General features: G+C 45.5%; 1 protein-coding gene and 1 long non-coding RNA gene across 2 annotated transcripts in view; one reads left to right on the plus strand and one right to left on the minus strand.

Moving 5' to 3' along the window:
* The window catches only part of LOC143805870 (uncharacterized), a 144,083-nt gene that overhangs the window by 106,248 nt on the left and 10,267 nt on the right, over positions 1 to 27,568 (minus strand). The window lies entirely within an intron of this gene.
* LOC143805869 (cytochrome P450 2F2-like) overlaps positions 1 to 27,568 on the plus strand; it is a 90,660-nt gene that overhangs the window by 48,531 nt on the left and 14,561 nt on the right. Inside the window, exons 3-5 of the mRNA XM_077285601.1 lie at positions 6,800 to 6,962; positions 8,226 to 8,375; positions 25,364 to 25,524. Of these exons, the coding sequence (XP_077141716.1) occupies positions 6,800 to 6,962; positions 8,226 to 8,375; positions 25,364 to 25,524 (474 nt within the window). The remainder of the gene's footprint in view (positions 1 to 6,799; positions 6,963 to 8,225; positions 8,376 to 25,363; positions 25,525 to 27,568) is intronic.

Below are 27,568 nucleotides of genomic sequence, written 5' to 3' on the forward strand. Positions count from 1 at the left end.
CTGCGGTCCCTCCTTCCACTAGTCCTCCACTGACCAGACCACTGCTGCCCGTGTACCCCTGGAACCAATTATAAAGTGCCTACAGCCAGCCCATTTTTTTATGTTAGGCCTTTGAAGCCTGTCTGCGGTCCCTCCTTCCACTAGTCCTCCACTGACCAGACCACTGCTGCCCGTGTACCCCTGGAACCAATTATAAAGTGCCTACAGCCAGCCCATTTTTTTATGTTAGGCCTTTGAAGCCTGTCTGCGGTCCCTCCTTCCACTAGTCCTCCACTGGCCAGACCACTGCTGCCCGTGTACCCCTGGAACCAATTATAAAGTGCCTACAGCCAGCCCATTTTCTTATGTTAGGCCTTTGAAGCCTGTCTGCGGTCCCTACTTTAAATACTCCTCCACTGACCACCAAGCTGCCTGCCCGTGTATCCATGTAACCGCTGTAAAACTGCCATGAGCCTATTGTTTGTTATGTTAGGCCTTTGAAGCCTGTCTGCGGTCCCTACTTTAAATACTCCTCCACTGACCACCAAGCTGCCTGCCCGTGTATCCATGTAACCGCTGTAAAACTGCCATGAGCCTATTGTTTGTTATTTTAGGCCTTTGAAGCCTGTCTGCGGTCCCTCCTTCCACTAGTCCTCCACTGGCCAGACCACTGCTGCCCGTGTACCCCTGGAACCAATTATAAAGTGCCTACAGCCAGCCCATTTTCTTATGTTAGGCCTTTGAAGCCTGTCTGCGGTCCCTACTTTAAATACTCCTCCACTGACCACCAAGCTGCCTGCCCGTGTATCCATGTAACCGCTGTAAAACTGCCATGAGCCTATTGTTTGTTATGTTAGGCCTTTGATAGCCTGTCTGCGGTCCCTACTTTAAATACTCCTCCACTCACCACCAAGCTGCCTGCCCGTCTATCCATGTAACCGCTGTAAAACTGCAATGAGCCTATTGTTTGTTATTTTAGGCCTTTGATAGCCTGTCTGCGGCCCCTACTTGCAATACTCCTCCACTGACCACAATGCTGCCTGGAGTGCCTGCCTGTGTATCCATGTAACCGATGTAAAACTGCCATGACTGCCTACTGTTTGTTATTTTAGGCCTTTGATAGCCTGTCTGCAGCCCCTACTTGCAATACTCCTCCACTGACCACACCAATGCTGCCCGTGTACCCCTTGAACCTATTTAAAAGTTCATAGAGCCTAGTTATATATTTTATTTACTATTAATAAGGCCATGATGGACTACGCTGTACCACGCTACAAGCTAACCAGTCGACACTTCTTTTGCGAGAAAAGCCATCCCAACCCTCCACCAGCATGTAGAAGACCGCATTGTCCATGCACTCTGGCAATCTGTGAGTACAAAGGTGCACCTGACAACAGACGCATGGACCTGTAGGCATGGCCACGGAAGATTACGTGTCCATTACGGCGCAATGGGTTAATGTGGTGGATGCATGGTCCACAGGGGACAGCCTACTAAGTCTGTCTGCAGTCCCTAATTCAAATTGTCCTCCACTGTCTAAATCGGAGCTTCCACCTTCTGGCTTTCGGCCTATAGTATCAGAAATTAAACTGCATTTGGCCTTCAACTTTGGTTAGGGCCTACTAACGGCTTCTGCCCCTCCCTGGTGTTGCCCTCAACTAAATAAAGCTGAGCTTCAACCTTCCGGCTCTCATTAAGTGGTTTTAAAAAAAAAAAATGGTGGTTAGGGCCTACTAACGGCTTCTGCCCCTCCCTGGTGTTGTCCTCAACTAAATAAAGCTGAGCTTCAACCTTCTGCTCCAAATTACCATTTTAAAAAATGCAATAGGCTTTTCCGGCCTACTAAAGGTGTCTGTCTGTGTGCCCCTGCCTGGTGTTGTCCTCAACTAAATAAAGCTGAGCTTCAACCTTCCGGCTCTCATTAAGTGGTTTTAAAAAAAAAAAATGGTGGTTAGGGCCTACTAACGGCTTCTGCCCCTCCCTGGTGTTGCCCTCAACTAAATAAAGCTGAGCTTCAATCTTCTGCTCCAAATTACCATTTTAAAAAATGCAATAGGCTTTTCCGGCCTACTAAAGGTGTCTGTCTGTGTGCCCCTGCCTGGTGTTGTCCTCAACTAAATAAAGCTGAGCTTCAACCTTCTGCTCCAAATTACCATTTTAAAAAATGCAATAGGCTTTTCCGGCCTACTAAAGGTGTCTGTCTGTGTGCCCCTGCCTGGTGTTGTCCTCAACTAAATAAAGCTAAGCTTCAACCTTCTGCTCCAAATTACCATTTTAAAAAATGCAATAGGCTTTTCCGGCCTACTAAAGGTGTCTGTCTGTGTGCCCCTGCCTGGTGTTGTCCTCAACTAAATAAAGCTGAGCTTCAACCTTCCGGCTCTCATTAAGTGGTTTTAAAAAAAAAAAATGGTGGTTAGGGCCTACTAACGGCTTCTGCCCCTCCCTGGTGTTGTCCTCAACTAAATAAAGCTGAGCTTCAACCTTCTGCTCCAAATTACCATTTTAAAAAATGCAATAGGCTTTTCCGGCCTACTAAAGGTGTCTGTCTGTGTGCCCCTGCCTGGTGTTGTCCTCAACTAAATAAAGCTGAGCTTCAACCTTCCGGCTCTCATTAAGTGGTTTAAAAAAAAAAAAATGGTGGTTAGGGCCTACTAACGGCTTCTGCCCCTCCCTGGTGTTGCCCTCAACTAAATAAAGCTGAGCTTCAACCTTCTGCTCCAAATTACCATTTTAAAAAATGCAATAGGCTTTTCCGGCCTACTAAAGGTGTCTGTCTGTGTGCCCCTGCCTGGTGTTGTCCTCAACTAAATAAAGCTGAGCTTCAACCTTCCGGCTCTCATTAAGTGGTTTTAAAAAAAAAAAATGGTGGTTAGGGCCTACTAACGGCTTCTGCCCCTCCCTGGTGTTGCCCTCAACTAAATAAAGCTGAGCTTCAACCTTCTGCTCCAAATTACCATTTTAAAAAATGCAATAGGCTTTTCCGGCCTACTAAAGGTGTCTGTCTGTGTGCCCCTGCCTGGTGTTGTCCTCAACTAAATAAAGCTGAGCTTCAACCTTCCGGCTCTCATTAAGTGGTTTTAAAAAAAAAAAATGGTGGTTAGGGCCTACTAACGGCTTCTGCCCCTCCCTGGTGTTGCCCTCAACTAAATAAAGCTGAGCTTCAACCTTCTGCTCCAAATTACCATTTTAAAAAATGCAATAGGCTTTTCCGGCCTACTAAAGGTGTCTGTCTGTGTGCCCCTGCCTGGTGTTGCCCTCAACTAAATAAAGCTGAGCTTCAACCTTCCGGCTCTCATTAAGTGGTTTTAAAAAAAAAAAATGGTGGTTAGGGCCTACTAACGGCTTCTGCCCCTCCCTGGTGTTGCCCTCAACTAAATAAAGCTGAGCTTCAACCTTCTGCTCCAAATTACCATTTTAAAAAATGCAATAGGCTTTTCCGGCCTACTAAAGGTGTCTGTCTGTGTGCCCCTGCCTGGTGTTGTCCTCAACTAAATAAAGCTGAGCTTCAACCTTCCGGCTCTCATTAAGTGGTTTTAAAAAAAAAAAATGGTGGTTAGGGCCTACTAACGGCTTCTGCCCCTCCCTGGTGTTGCCCTCAACTAAATAAAGCTGAGCTTCAACCTTCTGCTCCAAATTACCATTTTAAAAAATGCAATAGGCTTTTCCGGCCTACTAAAGGTGTCTGTCTGTGTGCCCCTGCCTGGTGTTGTCCTCAACTAAATAAAGCTGAGCTTCAACCTTCCGGCTCTCATTAAGTGGTTTTAAAAAAAAAAAATGGTGGTTAGGGCCTACTAACGGCTTCTGCCCCTCCCTGGTGTTGCCCTCAACTAAATAAAGCTGAGCTTCAACCTTCTGCTCCAAATTACCATTTTAAAAAATGCAATAGGCTTTTCCGGCCTACTAAAGGTGTCTGTCTGTGTGCCCCTGCCTGGTGTTGCCCTCAACTAAATAAAGCTGAGCTTCAACCTTCCGGCTCTCATTAAGTGGTTTTAAAAAAAAAAAATGGTGGTTAGGGCCTACTAACGGCTTCTGCCCCTCCCTGGTGTTGCCCTCAACTAAATAAAGCTGAGCTTCAACCTTCTGCTCCAAATTACCATTTTAAAAAATGCAATAGGCTTTTCCGGCCTACTAAAGGTGTCTGTCTGTGTGCCCCTGCCTGGTGTTGTCCTCAACTAAATAAAGCTGAGCTTCAACCTTCCGGCTCTCATTAAGTGGTTTTAAAAAAAAAAAATGGTGGTTAGGGCCTACTAACGGCTTCTGCCCCTCCCTGGTGTTGCCCTCAACTAAATAAAGCTGAGCTTCAACCTTCTGCTCCAAATTACCATTTTAAAAAATGCAATAGGCTTTTCCGGCCTACTAAAGGTGTCTGTCTGTGTGCCCCTGCCTGGTGTTGCCCTCAACTAAATAAAGCTGAGCTTCAACCTTCCGGCTCTCATTAAGTGGTTTTAAAAACAAAAAAATGGTGGTTAGGGCCTACTAACGGCTTCTGCCCCTCCCTGGTGTTGCCCTCAACTAAATAAAGCTGAGCTTCAACCTTCTGCTCCAAATTACCATTTTAAAAAATGCAATAGGCTTTTCCGGCCTACTAAAGGTGTCTGTCTGTGTGCCCCTGCCTGGTGTTGCCCTCAACTAAATAAAGCTGAGCTTCAACCTTCCGGCTCTCATTAAGTGGTTTTAAAAAAAAAAAATGGTGGTTAGGGCCTACTAACGGCTTCTGCCCCTCCCTGGTGTTGCCCTCAACTAAATAAAGCTGAGCTTCAACCTTCTGCTCCAAATTACCATTTTAAAAAATGCAATAGGCTTTTCCGGCCTACTAAAGGTGTCTGTCTGTGTGCCCCTGCCTGGTGTTGTCCTCAACTAAATAAAGCTGAGCTTCAACCTTCTGCTCCAAATTACCATTTTAAAAAATGCAATAGGCTTTTCCGGCCTACTAAAGGTGTCTGTCTGTGTGCCCCTGCCTGGTGTTGTCCTCAACTAAATAAAGCTGAGCTTCAACCTTCCGGCTCTCATTAAGTGGTTTTAAAAAAAAAAAATGGTGGTTAGGGCCTACTAACGGCTTCTGCCCCTCCCTGGTGTTGCCCTCAACTAAATAAAGCTGAGCTTCAACCTTCTGCTCCAAATTACCATTTTAAAAAATGCAATAGGCTTTTCCGGCCTACTAAAGGTGTCTGTCTGTGTGCCCCTGCCTGGTGTTGTCCTCAACTAAATAAAGCTGAGCTTCAACCTTCCGGCTCTCATTAAGTGGTTTAAAAAAAAAAAAATGGTGGTTAGGGCCTACTAACGGCTTCTGCCCCTCCCTGGTGTTGCCCTCAACTAAATAAAGCTGAGCTTCAACCTTCTGCTCCAAATTACCATTTTAAAAAATGCAATAGGCTTTTCCGGCCTACTAAAGGTGTCTGCCCCTCCCTGGTGTTGTCCTCAACTGAACAAAGCTGAGCTTCCACATTCTGGCTTTCGCCCTATACTATCAGATATTAAACTGCATTTGGCCTACTAGTGTGGTTAGGCCCTTGAAACAGTGTCTGCTGCTCTTGGGTTTGCTACTCCACTGAACAAAGCAATGCCGCCTGTTTAGTCCTGTTACCAATTTTGAACTGCATGTAGCCTACTTTATTCTTTGGCCCTATATCTGTTTCCTCCTCATCCTGCCCATTGCCCAGCCACTGCTAAATGAGTCTGCTGGTACATTGACCTAGACCACTACATTCCCCTTGTACTCTACACAGCCAGAATCTGACCCTGCTGAAAGTAAGGTTCCCCTTCCCGCATGTTATACCACCTTACACAGGGACAAAGAGGAAGGTGCAGATGAAAGTGCAGGTTCCTTCATCAGGTGGGGGGGCATACTCGTTGGCGACGTCACTGGCACAGGGCCCCTCAGAGTACGCAAAAGTGTCGCTGCTGGTGGGAGGCGCCCCCGCCATGCAAACACACCGCCGTACTTTGAGGGGCCCTGTGCCAGTGGCAATGCGAACGAGTGGGCCCCCCCCTGCTTGCTCAGGATCACAGCACTTGCAACTTTTAAATACTTACCTTTCCCTGCAACACCGCCGTGACGTAGTCCGCATTTCCTGGGCCCACGAAAAACTTGAGCCAGCCCTACTCCCCCCACAACTTTCCCCCAATTCCCTATGCCCAACTATTATTATACAGTTAATTAAGATTGGCAAGCTTCAGAAACAAGAATGGATGTTTTTGGCATTAAAATGGGCACTGTAGGTGTTTTCCTGGCCTCCACTCACTGCCGACTATGCTTCCCCATTGACTTGCATTGGGTTTCGTGTTTCGGTCGATCCCCGACTTTTAGCGATAATCGTCCGACTGCACTCGACTCGACTCTGGACAAAATCGGGTTTCCCAAAACCCTACTCGATCTTAAAAAAATGAAAGTCGCTCAACCCTAGTGGCCATTGCTGCTACGGTGTTGTCAGCCGGGCGGTGCGGCCTGGAGTTGAGGGGACTCAGTCTTACAGCATGGATTCTAAGAGTCCCCCAGGCAGCCCGCCCTGCTGGTGCACTGTCCCTGTAATGGTGGTTGACATCATATGCTTGACTGGTACTCCACACATATTTATTTAGATTGTTGCCCATTGCAATGTCTCTCTTAATGAAATTATGTTAACTCAATGTATTGATTTTTCTTTTCAAGCTGCAATGTGTATCCCTTGAGGATATGAAGCTTTCCCACTTTTCTAGTACTGCTCCTTAAGAACCATTGACCTACTCAATAGAATTGTTTTTGGCCACTTATTGAACATTATAAAAGTATAGTTTCAAATCGTAACTTGCCATATTGAATAATGTTTCTGTTTTCTCCTAGTTGTCAAAGAAATATGGTGACATATTTACAGTATATGAGGGGACCCAACCAGTTATCATTCTTTGTAGTTATAAAGCCCTCAAAGAAACTTTCATTGACAAAGCAGAAGAGTTCAGTGGTCGAGGCTATTATGCTTCATTCTATGATTTTACCAAAGGAGATGGTGAGTATAGAGTCAGGGGAAGTTTACTCTTCTTTGATCTCTGTGTATTATTCATTGGCTTTTTCGTCACACTTGTTGGCTGTTTGGCTACTTTTATTCTTATTATGGTTCCAGTAGAATAAAATTGGAATATTGAAGGATCTAGACCAATAATCTATATTTGGACGGAGGGCCTACTTTGAACAATATCACCGACAAGCTGTTACCACATTGTCCTACTCCGTTCCATGGTAACATCACAGCAGGGGAAATTTGGGTTTACCCAATTCTAAAATGAATCAATAGTCTCTTCATGTAATTCAAATATTTAATGTGTCTGCTTGTAACGGTTTCACGGGTCAATATGCAGCACTGCAACCTCAGACATCAGTGAAACGGGATCCTTTGGGTGCATGTGTTATGGTTTGACTCCGGCATTCTTTGCTTAAACCACATGCTAAAAAATGGTACAGGAACCTCCAGGGTACACAGCAGACAAGGTCTCAGTCTATTTTAAATAAATAAAATAGTCTTTACTGATATAACATAGATGCAGTTGGTGGCAGGTACAAATCTTAGTATCAAAATCTTCATCTGTTTTGCACAGAGGCACAGGCATATCGGCTGCAAGTGGCAGCATGGACTTTTCAAATACACGGCATAAACAACTTGGACTTCCCATCTCCATATTAACTTCTTTCTTGTGCTATATTCCACTTTTATAGTAGTGCCTGTGTCCCTGCCTGGTTGGCCTAGTGTTATTTTATGCTTCCAGGTGTTATGCTTTTATGCTTTAGCTCTAAACGTGTTCAGGGAGGTTTCAGACAACTTCTCATTCCTTTACACAACCCTCATCTTTAAGGATTGCCATCTTTGACAATTCAGGACCTATAAAATATAAAAGAGCGCATGGCAACATATTTCTGCAAGAATTCTTTGGTTCATGGAAAGTCATGAAACATATAATAATCACTCCTTTACATGCCATAGCAAGAGACAATCAGGCCAATAAATGGATTCTTACTGAGACACAATCTCTCCAAGGTTCCAAGTAGATAATTAAGATCACATATTTTTATGTATGAAAGAAAGCTAATAAGCATGAAATTTACCTATCTTACCAAACCCAGAGTTTGAGCAAATCACACTTATTGTAAAATAATTGAAAATTTGACGATGCTGCAGTTTATTTTGCTACTGCAATGCAATTCTCTAGTATGTATTGAGCTCTAAAGGCCCATTAGGACTTTCATTTGGAATTCACTATTTTATTATATTGAACAGATCTTGCATTCAGTAGTGGTGAAAAGTGGAAGGAGTTCAGACGATTTTCCATGCTAACGTTGGGTAATTTTGGAGTTGGAAAACGCAGCTTTGAGGAGAGGATACGAGAAGAGGCCATGTGTCTGACTGAGGTGCTGAGAAAGGCTAATGGTAAGGTTTAATATGATCAAAATACTTCATATATTTGTTTTCCCTTTACATTTTTGTATTTCCAATATATGATTGCAGAATAGAATCAAGGGTAAGCCAGTTTTTGAATTGTGCCTGATTGTGACACCACCCCCCTTTTGATTTACTGCCATACAGTTTACAAATGACTACATTAACCAGTGTCCATGTATGCAGAATGTATAGCCAAGTGCCCAATAACAGAACCATTCAATGGTGAACTACCGCCGCTTACGGTTGCTTAAACATGCTTTATAGTGCTACCACCATATAAGAATTGTCTGATAGCAATGCCCTGCAAAAAAATACCACCGCACAGTGCTTAGATAATACCAACATACAGTGTGAAAATAACAGAATAACTGCTTCATACATACCGTAAATTAAGAGGAAAGATAAACAAGAGTCAAGCAGTACGACTGTATAGTGTCTGTCTATGAAGTGCACATAGTACATCACCCAGCTTTGCACATAGACTTGCCTCTGCACCTAGCATTCACATGGTATGTTCATCCACCCAGCTCTCCTGCTCTCCTGCTGTCTGTCTATGAAGTGCACATAGTACATCACCTAGCTTTGCACATAGACTTGCCTCTGCACCTAGCATTCACATGGTATGTCTTTTAACTAACCCCAGCTCTACCCTAGTGTTATTTATGATGTTGTTTACTCTGGCTTGATTGTATGCATCTGGTCCACTCTTAATTCTCTGACCAAGATGAACAGAGACCACTCCTCTCTGCTTCACACCTGAATGCACTTAGTTGTACATATATTGCATAGCTCAAGTCTGCATAGACTTCAGTCTGCAGTGTGATTCCTATAAGTGTGTCCTAGAAGTGTGAAGATTATGTAAAATTAAAACCAGAATTGAACCAGAAGGGAACTGAAGGTTACTGGCCAGTCACTGTAAACAATGTTTCTGTTTGTTTTCACTTTCACCCCTATAATCCTTCACCTTCTGCTAACTCCCCTGATCCCTACACCAAGTAAGGAACTGTTCATCTCTTCTTCAATCCTCCCCTTCCACCTCACCTCCTACTCAAAACTGTTCCTTAACATACAATCCTCTGTCTCCAAACACAGACAGCCCCCTCATGCCCTCTCCTGCTCTCACCTGCTAACACTTTCTCTGCTCCTTCTCACTGCTGGTGATATCTCTCCAAATCCTCGTCCTCCTCACCACATTCCCACAGTCATTTCTACCTCCCGTCCACGCTCTATCACAACCTTCCATAACCTCTCTAACCTTATACCCATTCACCCAGCCCCCGCTTCCCCAGTCCCACTAACAGGAGCTCTGTGGAACGCTCGCTCTGTCTGCAACAAGGTTTCCTACATCCATGATCTTTTTGTTACTACCAAACTTTCCTTCCTCACCATCACCGAAACCTGGCTCACCCCTTCTGACACAGCCTCTCCTGCTGCACTTTCATATGGTGGCTTACACCTTTCTCACACCCCCCGCCCCAGCAGCAAACATGGAGGAGTTGGTTTTCTCCTGTCAGATACCTGCTCCTTCACCCCAATCCCACTGCCACCCTCTGTTACCCTCCCTTCCTTTGAGGTGCACTCCGTGCGCATCTACTCCCCCTCCAACTGGCTGTCATCTACCGGCCACCACCTTCTTTGACCACTTCACCACCTGGCTACTTCATTTCCTTTCCGCGGACATCCCTACTATCATCATGGGTGACTTCAACATCCCCATTGACACTTCCCTCTCAGCTGCCACTAAACTTCTATCTCTCACTTCCTCCTTCGGCCTCACTCAATGGTCTTCTACAGCCACCCACAAAGATGGCCACACACTGGACCTCATCTTCACCCGCCTCTGCTCCCTATCTAACCTCTCTAACTCACCTCTTCCTCTCTCTGACCTCAACCTTCTCACATTCTCTTCCCTCTCCACTCCATGTCTACAATCTCCACCCCAACTTTCACACCCTAGCAGAAATCTTAAACACCTTGACCTAAACTCATTCTCTGAATCCCTCCTCCCTCTCACAGGTATAAGTTCCTTACACAATGCGGATGATGCTGTCGCTCTATATAACACCACAATAGCTGTAGCTTTGGAATCTGCTGCCCCACTTACACATACCAAAGCTCGCAAAATCAACAGACAGCCCTGGCACACCAGCCTGACCAAAGAACTGAGGCGAGCTTCCAGGGCTGCTGAGAGCAGATGGAAAAGATCCCACTCCAACGAGCACTTCATCGCATTCAAACAGTCCCTCACTACTTTCAAGACCACACTCACCACAGCTAAACAAACCTACTTCTCATCTCTCATATCCTCCCTGTCTCACAACCCTAAACAGTTATTCAACACCTTCAATTCTCTCCTCCGTCCCCCAGCACCTCCTCCCTCCCCACTCATCTCAACTGAAGACTTTGCCTCATTTTTCAAGCAGAAGATTGATAACATCAGAGACAGTTTTGGTCAACAACCCTCAGAGCCCTTCCTCCCGACTTCCCAGCCCTCCACCTCCAAAACCAACTTCTCCACCATTACAGAAGATCGACTCTCCACTCTACTCTCAAGATCACATCTTACATGTGCACTTGACCCAATCCCATCCCACTTCATCCCAAACCTCACCACAGTCTTCATCCCAACCCTAACCCATCTCTTCAACCTATCACTAACAACTGGTGTTTTCCCCTCAAGCTTTAAACATGCCTCCATCACACCTATACTGCAGCTCATAGAATCTCATGGCTTTCAGTATCATCTCTATGCTGATGACACACAGATCTACATCTCTGGACCAGATATCACCTCCCTACTAACCAGAATCCCTCAATGTCTGTCCAATATTTCATCCTTCTCCGCTAGATTTCTGAAACTTAACATGGACAAAACAGAATTCATCATCTTTCCCCCATCTCACATGACCCCCCCAACGAAGCTATCCATTACAGTAAATGGCTGCCCACTCTCCCCAGTCCCACAAGCTCGCTGCCTCGGGGTAATCCTTGACGCTGATCTCTCCTTCAAACCACATATGCAAGCCCTTTCCACTTCCTGCTGACTTCAACTCAAAAATATTTCACAAATCCGTTCATTCCTCAACCAAGAATCTGCAAAAACCCTAGTCCATGCCCTCATCATCTCTTGCCTTGACTACTGCAACCTCCTGCTCTGTGGCCTCCCCTCGAACACTCTTGCACCCCTCCAATCTATTCTAAACTCTGCTGCCCGACTAATCCACCTGTCCCCCCGCTATTCCCCGGCTTCTCCCCACTGTCAATCCCTTCACTGGCTCCCCGTTGCCCAGAGACTCCAGTACAAAACCCTAACCATGACGTACAAAGCCATCCACAACCTGTCTCCTCCATACATCTGTGACCTCGTCTCCCGGTACTTACCTACGCGCAACCTCCGATCCTCACAAGACCTCCTTCTCTACTCCCCTCTTATCTCCTCTTCCCACAATCGTATACAAGATTTCTCTCGCGTATCACCTCTACTCTGGAACCCTCTACCACAACACATCAGACTCTCGCCTACCATCGAAACCTTCAAAAAGAGCCTGAAGACCTACGTCTTCCGACAAGCCTATAACCTGTGTCATGGTTCCCAATGGCAAGGGAACGTAAGAAACATATAAGTAACGAACGAGCTCTCGGGTGATGGAAACTCGAGTTGACCGTGAGCTAAATCTACCACACAACTAACAGTAGCCAGGGAGCATACCTACGGCTTCCTATATGCCACGCGCCAGCCGGAGGACTAACTACGCCTGGTAGAGGAAGAAACAGACCTGGCTTACCTCTAGGGAAATCCCCCAAAAGATGATAGCAGCCCCCCACATGTAATAACGGTGAATTAAGAGGAAAAGACATACACAGTATGAAAGTAGATTTAGCAAAGAGAGGTCCACTTACTAGATAGCAGAAGGATACAAAAAGAGGACTTCACGGTCAACTGAAAACCCTTTCAAAAACCATCCTGAAATTACTTTAAGACTCCTGTGTCAACTCATGACACAGGAGTGGCAATTTCAGCCCGCAAGAGCCTCCAGCTACAGAGAATTACAAAAACTGCAAACTGGACAAAAGGTACAAAACAAAAGGACAAAGTCCACTTAGCTGATCAGCAGACTAGTAGCAGGAACATGCAACCGAAGGCTCTGGTTACAATGATGACCGGCAAGGAAATGACTGGAGAGCAAGGCTAAATAGGAAACTCCCAAACACTGATGGAAGCAGGTGAACAGAAGCAGCAAAGTGCAAACAAGTCACCAGTACCACCAGCAACCACCAGGGGAGCCCAAAAAGCGGATACACAACAGTACCCTCCCCTTAAGGAGGGGGCACCGAACCCTCACAAGAACCGCCAGGGCGATCTGGATGAGCCCTATGAAAGGCACGAACCAAATCCGAGGCATGAACATCAGAGGCAGTTACCCAAGAATTATCTTCCTGACCATAGCCTTTCCATTTAACCAGATATTGAAGTCTCCGTCTGGAAATACGGGAGTCCAAGATCTTCTCTACGCCGTACTCCAATTCACCCTCCACCAGCACAGGAGCAGGAGGTTCAGTAGAAGGAACCACCGGTACCTCATATCTCCGCAACAACGACCGATGGAACACATTATGGACAGCGAAAGATGCCGGGAGGTCCAAACGAAAGGAAACAGGGTTAAGAATCTCCAAAATCCTATAAGGACCGATGAACCGAGGCTTAAATTTGGGAGAAGAAACCCTCATAGGGACAAAACGGGAAGACAACCACACCAAGTCCCCAACGCGAAGGTGGGGACCAACACGACGACGATGGTTAGCAAACTGCTGAGTCCTCTCCTGGGACAATTCCAAATTATCCACCACTTGTCCCCAAATCCGATGCAACCGATCCACCACTGCATCCACTCCAGGACAATCCGAAGATTCAACCTGACCAGATGAAAAACGCGGATGAAACCCTGAATTGCAAAAGAAAGGAGAAACCAAAGTGGCAGAACTAGCCCGATTATTAAGGGCAAACTCCGCCAACGGCAGAAAGGCAACCCAATCATCCTGATCCGCAGACACAAAACACCTCAAATAAGTCTCCAAAGTTTGATTAGTTCGCTCCGTCTGGCCATTGGTCTGAGGATGGAATGCAGACGAAAAGGACAAATCAATGCCCAACCTGGCACAGACTGTCCGCCAAAATCTAGACACGAACTGGGTACCCCTGTCAGAAACGATGTTTTCCGGAATACCATGCAAGCGAACCACATTTTGAAAAAACAGAGGGACCAACTCAGATGAGGAAGGCAACTTAGGCAATGGCACCAAATGAACCATCTTAGAAAAACGGTCACACACCACCCAGATGACAGACATCTTCTGAGAAACAGGGAGATCCGAGATAAAGTCCATAGAGATGTGCGTCCAAGGCCTCTTCGGAATAGGCAAGGGCAACAACAACCCACTAGCCCTAGAACAACAAGGCTTGGCCCGAGCACACACATCGCAAGACTGCACAAAAACACGCACATCTCGAGACAGGGAAGGCCACCAGAAGGATCTAGCCACCAAATCTCTGGTGCCAAAAATTCCCGGATGACCTGCCAGAGTAGAAGAATGAACTTCCGAGATGACTCTAGTGGTCCACTCGTCAGGAACAAACAGTCTACCAGACGGACAACGATCAGGTCTATCCGCCTGAAATTCTTGCAAAGCACGTCGCAAATCTGGAGAGACAGCAGACAAAACCACTCCATCCTTAAGGACACCAGCAGGTTCAGAATTCCCAGGAGAGTCAGGCTCAAAACTCCTAGAAAGAGCATCTGCTTTCACATTCCTAGAACCCGGTAAGTACGAGACCACAAAATTAAACCGGGAAAAGAACAACGACCAACGTGCCTGTCTAGGATTCAGGCGCCTGGCAGACTCCAAATAAATTAAATTCTTGTGATCAGTCAAAACTACCACCTGATGTCTGGCACCCTCAAGCCAATGACGCCACTCCTCAAATGCCCACTTCATGGCCAAAAGCTCCCGATTACCAACATCATAGTTTCGCTCGGCGGCCGAAAATTTTCGCGAAAAGAACGCACAAGGTCTCATCACTGAGCAGTCGGAACTTTTCTGAGACAAAACCGCCCCCGCTCCGATCTCGGAAGCATCGACCTCAACCTGAAAGGGAAGAGAAACATCAGGCTGGCGCAACACAGGGGCAGACAAAAAGCGGCGCTTAAGCTCCCGAAAGGCCTCCACGGCAGCAGGGGACCAATTGGCAACATCAGCACCCTTTTTAGTCAAATCCGTCAGAGGTTTAGCAACGCCAGAAAAACCAGCTATAAATCGACGATAAAAATTAGCAAAGCCCAAGAATTTCTGGAGACTCTTCAGAGAAGTAGGCTGCGTCCAGTCGTAAATAGCCCGAACCTTGACAGGGTCCATCTCAATAGAAGAAGGGGAAAAAATATACCCCAAAAATGAAATTTTTTGAAGCCCAAAAACACACTTCGAACCCTTTACACACAAAGAATTCTCCCGCAAAACCTGAAAAACCCTCCTGACCTGCTGAACATGAGACTCCCAGTCATCAGAAAAAATCAAAATATCATCCAAGTACACAATCATAAATTTATCCAAATATTCACGGAAAATATCATGCATTAAGGACTGAAAGACAGAAGGTGCATTAGAAAGGCCGAAAGGCATTACCAAATACTCAAAATGGCCCTCAGGCGTATTAAATGCGGTCTTCCACTCATCCCCCTGCTTAATTCGCACCAAATTATACGCCCCACGAAGATCAATCTTAGAGAACCACTTAGCCCCCCTTATGCGAGCAAACAAATCAGTCAGCAAAGGCAATGGATACTGATATTTGACTGTAATTTTATTCAGGAGACGATAATCAATACAAGGCCTCAGAGAGCCATCCTTTTTAGAGACAAAGAAAAAAACGGCTCCTAAAGGTGATGAAGAAGGACGAATATGTCCCTTTTCCAGGGACTCCTTAATATACTCGCGCATAGCAGCATGTTCAGGTACAGATAGGTTAAACAAACGACCCTTTGGAAATTTACTGCCAGGAATCAGATCTATGGCGCAATCACAATCCCTGTGAGGAGGGAGTGAACCAATATTAGGCTCTTCAAAAATATCACGATAATCAGACAAAAATGCCGGAATCTCAGATGGAATAGATGACGAAATGGACACCATAGGAGTGTCCCCATGAGCCCCCCGACATCCCCAGCTTAACACAGACATAGCCTTCCAGTCAAGGACTGGGTTATGAGACTGTAACCATGGTAATCCAAGCACCAAAACATCATGTAAATTGTACAACACAAGGAAGCGAATCACCTCCTGATGGTCTGGAGTCATACGCATAGTCACTTGCGTCCAGAACTGTGGTTTATTACAAGCCAAAGGTGTAGAATCAATACCCTTCAGAGGTATAGGGACTTCCAGAGGCTCTAAATCAAACCCACAGTGCCTGGCAAAGGACCAGTCCATAAGACTCAGAGCGGCGCCAGAGTCCACATAGGCATCCACGGTAATAACTGATAATGAACAAATCAAGGTTACAGACAAAATAAATTTGGACTGTAAAGTGCCAATTGAAATGGACTTGTCAACCTTCCTAGTACGCTTAGAGCATGCCGATATAACATGAGCAGAATCACCACAATAGAAGCATAACCCATTTTTACGCCTATAATTCTGCCGCTCGCTTCTGGACATAACTCTGTCACATTGCATTTTCTCTGGCGTCTCTTCAGAAGATACCGCCAAATGGTGCACGGGTTTGCGCTCCCGCAAACGCCGATCAATCTGAATTGCCATTGTCATGGACTCATTCAGACCTTTAGGCGCAGGGAACCCAACCATAACATCTTTAACGGCATCAGAAAGGCCCTCTCTGAAATTTGCCGCTAAGGCGCACTCATTCCACTGAGTAAGCACAGACCACCTACGAAATTTTTGGCAGTATATCTCCGCTTCATCTTGCCCTTGAGATAGGGCTATCAAAGCTTTTTCAGCTTGAATCTCCAAATTAGGTTCCTCATAAAGCAACCCTAAAGCCAGGAAAAACGCATCCACATTGAGCAACGCAGGATCCCCTGGTGCCAATGAAAATGCCCAATTTTGAGGGTCACCTCGCAGCAAAGAGATTACAATCTTAACCTGCTGGACAGGATCTCCTGAGGAGTGAGGTCTGAGAGAAAGGAATAATTTACAATTATATTTGAAATTCAAAAACCGAGATCTATCTCCGGAAAACACCTCTGGTGTAGGGATTTTAGGTTCAGAAATAGGAGCATGTATAACAAAATCTTGTAAATTTTGAACCTTCGTAGCAAGATTATTTAAACCTGCAGCCAAACTCTGAGGATCCATCTTTAAACAGGTGAGCTCAGAGCCATTCAAGGATTATAAGGAGAGAAAGGCAAAGGCTGTAATTAAAGCTGAAATACAACTGATCCAACTATGGAGCAAGCATAGAGGAAAAAGGGAAAAAAAAAAAAAATTTACAGACTTCTTTTTTCTCTCCTTTCTTCTGCCAATAAGTTTAACACTGGCCGGTCATACTGTCATGGTTCCCAATGGCAAGGGAACGTAAGAAACATATAAGTAATGAACGAGCTCTCGGGTGATGGAAACTCGAGTTGACTGTGAGCTAAATCTACCACACAACTAACAGTAGCCAGGGAGCATACCTACGGCTTCCTATATGCCACGCGCCAGCCGGAGGACTAACTACGCCTGGTAGAGGAAGAAACAGACCTGGCTTACCTCTAGGGAAATACCCCAAAAGATGATAGCAGCCCCCCACATGTAATAACGGTGAATTAAGAGGAAAAGACATACACAGTATGAAAGTAGATTTAGCAAAGAGAGGTCCACTTACTAGATAGCAGAAGGATACAAAAAGAGGACTTCACGGTCAACTGAAAACCCTTTCAAAAACCATCCTGAAATTACTTTAAGACTCCTGTGTCAACTCATGACACAGGAGTGGCAATTTCAGCCCGCAAGAGCCTCCAGCTACAGAGAATTACAAAAACTGCAAACTGGACAAAAGGTACAAAACAAAAGGACAAAGTCCACTTAGCTGATCAGCAGACTAGTAGCAGGAACATGCAACCGAAGGCTCTGGTTACAATGATGACCGGCAAGGAAATGACTGGAGAGCAAGGCTAAATAGGAAACTCCCAAACACTGATGGAAGCAGGTGAACAGAAGCAGCAAAGTGCAAACAAGTCACCAGTACCACCAGCAACCACCAGGGGAGCCCAAAAAGCGTATACACAACAAACCTGCAGTAACCACCGATCGACCAAACTGCTGCATGACCAGCTCTACCCTCGCCTACTGTATTCTCACCCATCCCTTGTAGATTGTGAGCCTTCGCGGGCAGGGTCCTCTCTCCTCCTGTACTAGTTATGACTTGTATTGTTTAAGATTATTGTACTTGTTTTTATTATGTATACCCCTCCTTACATGTAAAGCGCCATGGAATAAATGGCGCTATAACAATAAATAATAATAATAATAATAGTGAAAATTAAGATTGTGATTCATCAATAAGTTTGTGTGGCATGAAACTGCTTGAAATGCCACTTATTTTTGCTCTACACTTACACCAGTCCCAGCCACCTCAGCTAACTTTTTGAAAAGTGGGCAGGTCTTGGGCTTGATGGGGCATGTAAATTATACCAAAAATATTGAACAGCGGAGTATATATCAAATATTTAAACCACAAAAGAACAATAATACCTCTAAAATGTAACTTTTAATATTCATAAGGTAAAATTACCCATATATTAGGGTCAGGAGAATAACACAATCTTAATCTTAACAATACTAAAACAGATAGAGGTAAATTTGGTCAGTGGGTGATCTTTCCCTTACTCACTCTACCTTACCGCGTAGATTGGCACCCTACATTCGACATGGCTCTCCCACTCGATGACGGGTCTCCCTTATGACCCTAAAGGGAGGAACTTACTTCTTTTACTCACTTATGCACCTTATTAGAACAGATTATAATATATAAGACTATTGATGGTATACAGAAGCTAATTCTGAATAAGACTGGTATACCTATCCTAAAAAAGAATATACTGATGCAGTTCCTTGCTGAACATTTTAAAGCACTTTAGCATTTTAAGCATGATTGGTGTTGGTGACAGTATTTCCTTGTTAGTTCCTCCCTTTAGGGTCATAAGGGAGAGCCATCATCGAGTGAGGGTGCCATGTGAAATTTAGGGTGCCAGCCTCCGCGGTAAGGTAGGGTGAGTAAGGGAAAGATCACCCCCTTGCCAAATTTACCTCTATCCTTTTTAGTATTGTTAAGATTGTGTTACTCTCCTGACCCTAATATATGGGTAATTTTACCTTATAAATATTAAAAGTTATATTTTAGGGGTATTATTGTTCATACTGGGGCATGACCAAATGCACCCAACAAATTCATCATGGTTAAGTGGCATAGTCTATTGGAAATGGCAGTAATCTGTGGACATACAATAGGAACTTTGAGAACTACCCCTTATCTGTTTGCATCCACAATAATTCTTTTGATTAACCAGTATAGGATAATATCAGAGATGTGTAAGATGCCCAAGCAACTAAAGGTACCGTTACACTAAACGATTTACCAACAATCACGACCAGCGATATGACCTGGCCGTGATCGTTGGTAAGTCGTTGTGTGGTCGCTGGGGAGCTGTCACACAGACAGCTCTCCAGCGACCAACGATGCCGAAGTCCCCGGGTAACCAGGGTAAACATCGGGTTACTAAGCGCAGGGCCGCGCTTAGTAACCCGATGTTTACCCTGGTTACCATCGTAAATGTAAAAAAAACCAAACAGTACATACTTACATTCCTGTGTCACGTCCCTCGCCGTCTCCTTCCCGCACTGACTGTGAGTGCCGGCCGTAAAGTAAAAGCAGAGTGCAGCGGTGACGTCACCGCTGTGCTGTGCTTTCCGGCCGGCACTCAGTCAGTGCGGGAAGCAGACGGCGAGGGACGTGACACCGGAATGTAAGTATGTACTGTTTGTTTTTTTTTACAATTATGATGGTAACCAGGGTAAACATCGGGTTACTAAGTGCGGCCCTGCGCTTAGTAACCCAATGTTTACAATGGTTACAAGCGAACACATCGCTGGATCGGTGTCACACACACCGATCCAGCGATGACAGCGGGAGATCCAGCGATGAAATAAAGTTCCAAACGATCTGCTGCGACGTACGATTCTCAGCGGGGTCCCTGATCGCTGCTGCGTGTCAGACACAGCGATATCGTATGGATATCGCTGGAACGTCACGGATCGTGCCGTCGTAGAGACCAAAGTGCCACTGTGAGATGGTACCCTTAGTCGAGGGCGAGCTTCTGTCCCTACTTAATATGGCATCCTACAGACAATTGTGGGTCCTGCCTGGATGTTAGTGTTGTGAGGGAGTTGTTCCCGTGCAGGCCGCCGATAGCCGATTGTATTGGCTGGCCAGGACCACGAGTTCCACAAATTAACAAAGGAGACTTCTGTTAAAACATGGGAACTTTACTGAACTTGATGAGGGTTATATATAAAAGGGATAGCAAGTACTCAATCTTTGTCCTACTTTTACACAGCCTAGCTTTTTGCCACAGTACAGTTCAGCGAGTTTCTCTACACCCACTCCGTGTCCTATCGATATGGACGCCCTGTATCCACTGCTCAGGACTCCCACTAATCCCATAGTCTCAGTCCTATTTAGGTCCATACCTTCGGTATTAATCAAACTCAGGGTTTCTCGTGACATGTCATCCTATCCAAGGACCCCTTTAATGTAGAAGACCACTCTGCCTCTTCTGTAAGTTCCTAGTCATGCTACCTCATTGTTCTGTCATCTTCTTTGCTGTAGTTCACACAAACGGCAGCTCTGCACACTTATCACTTCAGACTCTAAGGGTACTGTCACACAGTGGTACTTTGGTCGCTACAACGGCACGATCTGTGACGTTGCAGCGTCGCTTGATTATCGCTCCAGCATCGTAGACTGCGGTCACACTTTGCAATGCACGGCGCTGGAGCGATAATTTCATGACGTAGTTGCGATGTAGAAGTCATACGGGACATTGGGAATATCGTGCACACCTTTGTTACACGCTGCGATCATGCCGCCACAGCGGGACACTTGATGACGAAATAAAGTTTCAAGCGATCTGCTACGACGTACGATTCTCAGCGGGGTCCCTGATCGCAGTAGCGTGTCAGACACTGCGATATCGTAACTATATCGCTGGAACGTCACGGATCGTGCCGTTGTAGCGACCAAAGTGCCACTGTGTGACAGTACCCTAACTCTTCTATAGCTAACTTCAGGAAGCAGGTCACTTGTCCTAGCACTAAGCCCTCCCCCTGTGTCTGTTGCTGGGGAAACCCCTTTACCTACATTCTATGCAAGCACTACCTTATGTCCTAAGTATTAACCTATGTCTTTCATGCATCATATCACTGTGCATTACAATACCTTACATTAGCTCATTACATAGGGAAACATCTTACATTTCACATGACATAAGATATACACAAGACACAGGACCATCTTTAATGATGGTCGTCCTCGAATATCTGAAACATCTGGAAAACACCAATGCACTATACCACAGATATAACATTTTAACCAATATGACGCCTTCGTCCTTCTTTCTTTCGGAGTGAAAAGGAAGCGGTCCTACTCAGTTAGGACCCTGGAACTACAACTGCCCAAGTCTCTTTAACCTGGCAACAATCCTTTTGGTTAACATTGGCCCTGGCCTTTCAAGGGCCCACAAACCAACAACATGGCCCCAACAATTCATTGACCCAGTCCATTTGCCTTCAATCCGGTTGGGATGTTGAGTCATCCACTTGTCTCCATGGGTCCGCATGACCCTGGCCTCACCAGTGTGGAGATGCTGACACCACACGTCTAAGTTCCTTTTAATCACAGTAGTTCTGGAGCACATAAAACAAGGTCCCTCATCAAGGGTGCAATTAACACAATCCTGACCCGGCTCGATCCTCATGCAGTCCATTTCCATTCCTCCCTCCTCCTTTTGTGAACAGCAGTCACTTTAAGTTGCACAATCCATAGGGACAAAAAAGAGTTTCTAGCCCTTTAAGAGATCACAGTCCCACAATCCAGCAGGGGGGATAAGCAAGGGGCAAACCAACCTTCAGCTGTCCACAGCTACTACAGGCCCTTCTGGCCTCGAGGGTATCTTAAACCGTTCCTCCGATTCCTTTTAGGAAAAACACACAGGCCTTTTGGCCACGAAGGTACCAACAGTCCTTCCAAAAATAACAAAGGAGAGGCGCCTTAAATTTTATTTCCTGAGACTTCACTGGGCTGCAGCCTTTAAATAGGGGTTCCTCAGAACTTGACCCCTCCAAATAGCCCGCTGGAGCAACCGAGTAACTATAACTGCCCAGAGGGCATCTTGGTCACTGCTCAGGAGTTTCCTGGAATTTCTCCATCTTCTTCCAGACTCCTCACTGGAACTACCTGCGCATCTGCATCAGGCTCCCAGAGTGAAGTAAAGGCCCAAAGTCCTTCCTGGAGCTCATCTACCATCTTCCTCCCCTCAGCATACCACTGCTCAATGCTTCTGAGGAATTCTCCGCAGTTTCTTTGGGTTAACAGCTGAGCACAATGTAATAATTGCTGGCTTTCATCCAGTCTTGCTGAACTTGATGGAGCTGAGTCTTGCCTATCTTCTTCAGTGGGCTCTGCCTCTTCTTGGTACTCTGGAGTGGTTATGGACTCTCATGTCCCCCGAGTAGTGAACACTGCATGTCTCCCTTCAGGCTGAATCACAATAACTGTTGTTGGTAGTATCTCCGGAACTACTTGATCGTGGTAATCAAGTGCCCAGGGCAGACAAAAGACTCCAAACCTCCATCAGTACTCGTCCACTGCATACGGGTCCCTATATTGACTCTCACCGCTCATGTCCTCCATTTCTATGTCGTCACCACCAATGCTCATTCACCATGCAGGCTGTGCTCTTGCCTCGTGATCACTGTGTGTCATCAGAACTGATGTCTTCCCCAGCTCCTTACCTCTCATGTGCTGGGACAAAAATAGCACCGGTAGCTCTTTGACTACTCGCTTCCTGCACATTTGACTCCACCTCTTTCTGGGCCGGACTCCTGAGGTGACAGCCAGGCCATGACACACTTCTTTCTTGGCTGCTCCACCTTCAGCCATGCCCCCTTCCTGCGCATTTTCTCACAGCGGGCCACGCCTCACGCTGTGCCACACCTTCCTCCAGAACATATCTCCCATTACGGGCAAGCCTTTCTTCACTGGGCCAATCGTTCTTTGGGCAGTCACTCGTGGGGGCTGATCATTTTTTTGCGCTCTCGGGCACCGTCCATGCCCTTGATAGGTAGTGCTTCTTATTCTCTTCACCGCCACTGTCGCCATCTTGGAATCCATGCTTCAGATCGCCATCTATCTTGGGTAGCATGTATTCCGGCACTCTTCCGTCTGCGCCATAAGCCGCATCTTCCCCACTTTCTTCGTGCGAGGTAGTCACATTTTGAAACTACGCCAAATGTAAGATGTCCAAGCAACGTAGTCATGGGCAAGCTTCTGTCCGCACTCGCTTTCGCATCCTACAGACAATTGTGGGTCCTTGCTTGGTGTTAGTGTTGTGAGGGCCTTGTGTTCGTGCAGGTGACCAGTAGTGGATGGTATTGGCTGGTCAGGACCACAAGTTCCACAGATTAGCAAAGGAGACTTCTGTTCAAACATGGGAACGTTACTGAACTTGATGAGGATTATATACGAGGTTTAGCGAGCACACAGTCTTAATCACTTTTCATTCATTGTAAGAAGCCTTCTCACTGACATCATCCTTTCACTGCAGTCTGCTCCAGGGCCAGTATAGCACAATGATTTGCCTTACTTTGTCACAGCCTAGCTTGTCGCCAGAGTACAGTTCATCGAGTTTCTCTACACCCGCTCAGTGGCTCCACATCCTATCGCTATGGATGCCCTGGATCCACCACTCAGGACTCCCACTAGTCCCACGGTCTCAGTCCTCTTTAGGTCCGTACCATCGGTGTTTATCAAACTCAGGGTTTCTCATGACACATCGTCCTATCCAAGGACCCCTTTAAGATAGAAGGCCACTCTGCCTGTTCTGTCAGTTCCTAGTCACGCTACCTCATCGTCCTGTCATCTCCTTTGCTGCAGTTCACACAAATGGCAGCTCTGCACACTTGTCACTTCAGACTCTAACTCTTCTCTGGCGAGCTTCAGGAAGCAGGTCACTTGTCCTAGCACTAAGGCTACGTTCACATTTGCGTTGTGCGCCGCAGCGCCGGCGCCGCAACGCACAACGCAAACAAAAATGCGGCAAAACGCATGCACAACGCTGCGTTTTGCGCCGCATGCGTCCTTTTTTCTATTGATTTTGGACGCAGCAAAAATGCAACTTGCTGCGTCCTCTGCGCCCGGACGCGTGCGCCGCAGTGACGCATGCGGCGCAAAACGCAAGTGCACCGCATGTCCATGCGCCCCCATGTTAAATATAGGGGCGCATGACTCATGCGGCGCCGCTGCGGCACCCGACGCTGCGGCGCGGACCGCAAATGTGAACTTTGCCTAAGTCCTCCCCCTGTGTCTGTTGCTGGGGAAACCCCTTCACCTACATTCTATGCAAGCAATACCTTATGTCCTAAGTCCTATAATACCTTATATTAGCACATTACATAGGCAAACATCTTACACTTCACATGACAGAAGATGTACACAAGACACAGGACATTATTCAGATTACACATCACATTACACACAGCGGTTATGTCTTCAATGGGGTGCAGGGCAATATGTCCATCTCCTTACATATGCTTAATACTGCAACCATGATTTTGCACTAGGCTGGCTAAATCAATGTAAGAGGCTAGTTTCATGGCTCCTGTCCAGTGGCCACAGATTACTGTCATGGCCTGTAGACCAAGTAGTGCAATGGGCAGCTTTGTGTGAATCGATTCACATTAACTGTATTTATAACTTGCTCCACAAATGTGGTGTAAATTTCAACAAAAATGCTCCAGAATGGAGTGGTGGAACGCGGCATTTGACATATGTACTGTATTAGAAGGTGCACATCTCTTAAGGAATTTGTCACATCTTATTCCAGGACATAGTTCATGAAGACTAGCAAACAAAATGTCTTGATGGATTGGGGCCTAAGAGTTTTGCTGGTCACAAGCCTGAAATGCCTTATGTGTCAGGATTAGTAGCTCCATACCTGTGCGGGCCCCTCACTCTCCTTAGCGGACCCCGATTCTCCATTGCTATTTACTGGCTTTGATTGGCTGGGTGCTTCGAGGGTGGAGTTTGCTGGGGTGCCCGCTCAGTCCAGTTGTCGCATTCTAGCAGATGCACTCCTAGCATTGATTTGAGGCAAGACACTGCTGCTCCCAACGATTATGCTGTGGTCTGGAGGTGGAGATTGGGCGTTGCCACAGTGCAGTCAGATGACTGATGGGAGGCAGATTTTAACCTGCTATTTCCTCCTTCTGTTGCTGATTGACTTCTGTATGGTAGTACCCATGTGTGGTGTGTTTGCCCTGTCTGCTGTTTGTGTGTCCGGTCACCAGCTGGGTGGCCGCTCGCCACCAGGAAAGAGCTCTGCTAAAGTTGCCCCTTGCCAGAACCGGGAGGCGTGTGGAGAGTATACCCAGCCCTCAAGTTTGCGCAGCAGTAGGACAGCTAGCACCAAGTGTGACCGACACACTGCTCTTGCTAGCTAGCAGTAGGTCATTTCACCATCTACCAGTATAAAATTGTGAGGCACCATTAATGAGAGCCAGCTGATGAGCCCTGTGTGATCATCACAACTGACTACAACAGTAAACCTAGCTATGCCACACAACTAACCCTGTTCAAAAGCAAGACATCTATTCTGTGAACCCTGAACTTTAACTTTTGATTTACCTATTTGTATGTGTTATTTTAGGATCCCCTATAGATCCCAATTACCACATATTACGCTCTATGTCCAATGTGATTTGCTCTGTGGTATTTGGTAGTCGGTTTGAATATCAAGATGAAAATTTCCAAAAGCTTGTAAATTGTGTTCAAGACAACTTCAAAATTATGAGCTCACGCTGGGGAATAGTAAGTATAACCTTAGATTTAAGAACACATTTCATATACGTTACATTTCCAATTAAAGAATTATGTGCTCAGCGTGTGTGTGTAGTTTATGATTCTGCACTAAGGAGCCTCTAGGTCAGTAAGACAACCTTGGACAGATGGAGTTCTAGTCAACACCACTGGCAGAACCCAGAGGAAACCCTGGCTTTCACCCTTAATCTCCTATACGGGCATCTGTAATTGCATGGGGGTCCCATAGGTTTCTTTCACAAAGTGGCTGTTGGCCAGAGGAGGGAACCCAAGACTGGTATAGTTAAATAGAGATTGATCAGATTCAGGAGGGAGTACAGCACAGAAAATATTCAACTCAAGGATGACAGTAGGGGTCAGATACCATAAAGTCAGTCCAGAGAGAAGTCAGACAAGCCGACGTCAGAATCAGGAGGGAAAGCAGAATGAGATGAAATCAGTGCAAGTCGGGTCTATATCTGTCCAGGAAGCTTCCAGGCACAATATCTGGCAAGTGGCAACTAAGGCTGAAAGCTTTGAATATATATAGAGTGTGGTACTGCCCCATTGGCCACTGTGGACAGATGATTATCCCTGAATGGCTGCTGGACAGCACACACTCTCAATAGCCTGGCTGACTGATGCCACAGGTCTTGGCCAGTTAACTGGTAATCCCTGGCTGGGCAGCGTGTGTGTTGTCCAGAGGTACATCACCTTTATCACCAACGTCGCTCGTAGTGGGAACCTAGTGACTGAAACAGATGTAGATGGAGCAGGGAAGAGATGTGACAATATTACGGTATGGGGATACATCGTCTTTTTCAGGTGGGTCCTCTCAGAAACCTGAAAAGGCACTTAATAAATGCTAAAAATAAGGAAGATTTACGCTGCAATATTACAATGACTTGATGTGCACGCGTTCTGGCTTTTGAGCTTTTTCTAAGCAATTTAGGTTTTCAGAGCAGTAAAGCAGTTAAAAGAATTGACCTGACAATTCTTCATTCAGCTTTCACTACATTATATGTAAAAAATAAACAAAAATCCACTGCCAGTGAAGGCTATGCAAAAACCGCTGAAGAAACTACTGAAAAGGCTCTCCAGGACAAAAGACCCCAGCTTGTCCTGAAGCATCTGCCTCCTGTAAAACTCGGTGATTACGCAAACTGTACATAACCTGGTATGGTTCTTCTATAGCAATGTTTCCTCACTACTCTTACTGGTTCATTGTTGGCCAAACTGCATTGCAGAGTAAATGACATTTATAGGACACAAGGATCGACCTGTAAAAGAAAATTATTTCTCCGAAAATAAGACAGGGTCTTATAATATTTGTTGCGCCTAAAGATGGGTTAGTGTTTACTTTCAGGGAATGTCCAATTTTTTTTCCATGAACAACAGTCTATTTTTTTTTTCTTTTGAGCAAAAAAAATTAACATTTATTTAAATATAATCATGTGAGAAAAGAAATCGGAGGCGCTCCCCTCTGGTGGGATGAATCCTCTAACAGATGTCAGATGTGAACCACTCCTTCGGGCGATGTCCAGAATGGTGAAGACACTTTGTATTTGCCAAATTAAATTCATTTAAAAACCATGAGTATTAAAGATTTTTTCATGCTTGCGATAATTATAAAAGCATAAAAACGCGTTTTTACTCTAAAAGAGCCTTCCTTAGGTGACTAAAACAAAATGACTTGTGGGGAGTTTTATATACACCCCTATCCAATGTGGGTGCAGTTACAACTGTGAAAACTTTTATGTGTTTCCACTTACCTGCAACAAAATCATGTGTGACCAAAAAAGACCCATATGTTCTGACCAGAGCTTCTCAAAAGGATATTAATAAACTCCGTTTCTAAAAGGTATGTAGTTTCACCTTGTTAAGTGGAGAGAAAAAAAATGTTTAACAAAAAAAAAAAAAATGATAATAAATAAATAATAAATATCCTATCGTTGCCACTTTTTCCTTTATAAAACCCTACAGAATTGTTTTGTCCCATATTCAGTTTGCATATTCCTCTCCTTCTTAACATATGTGTTATATGTGGTTTCCCAAG

Source organism: Ranitomeya variabilis, chromosome 2 (genome assembly GCF_051348905.1).
Source record: "Ranitomeya variabilis isolate aRanVar5 chromosome 2, aRanVar5.hap1, whole genome shotgun sequence".
Lineage (NCBI taxonomy): Eukaryota > Metazoa > Chordata > Amphibia > Anura > Dendrobatidae > Ranitomeya > Ranitomeya variabilis.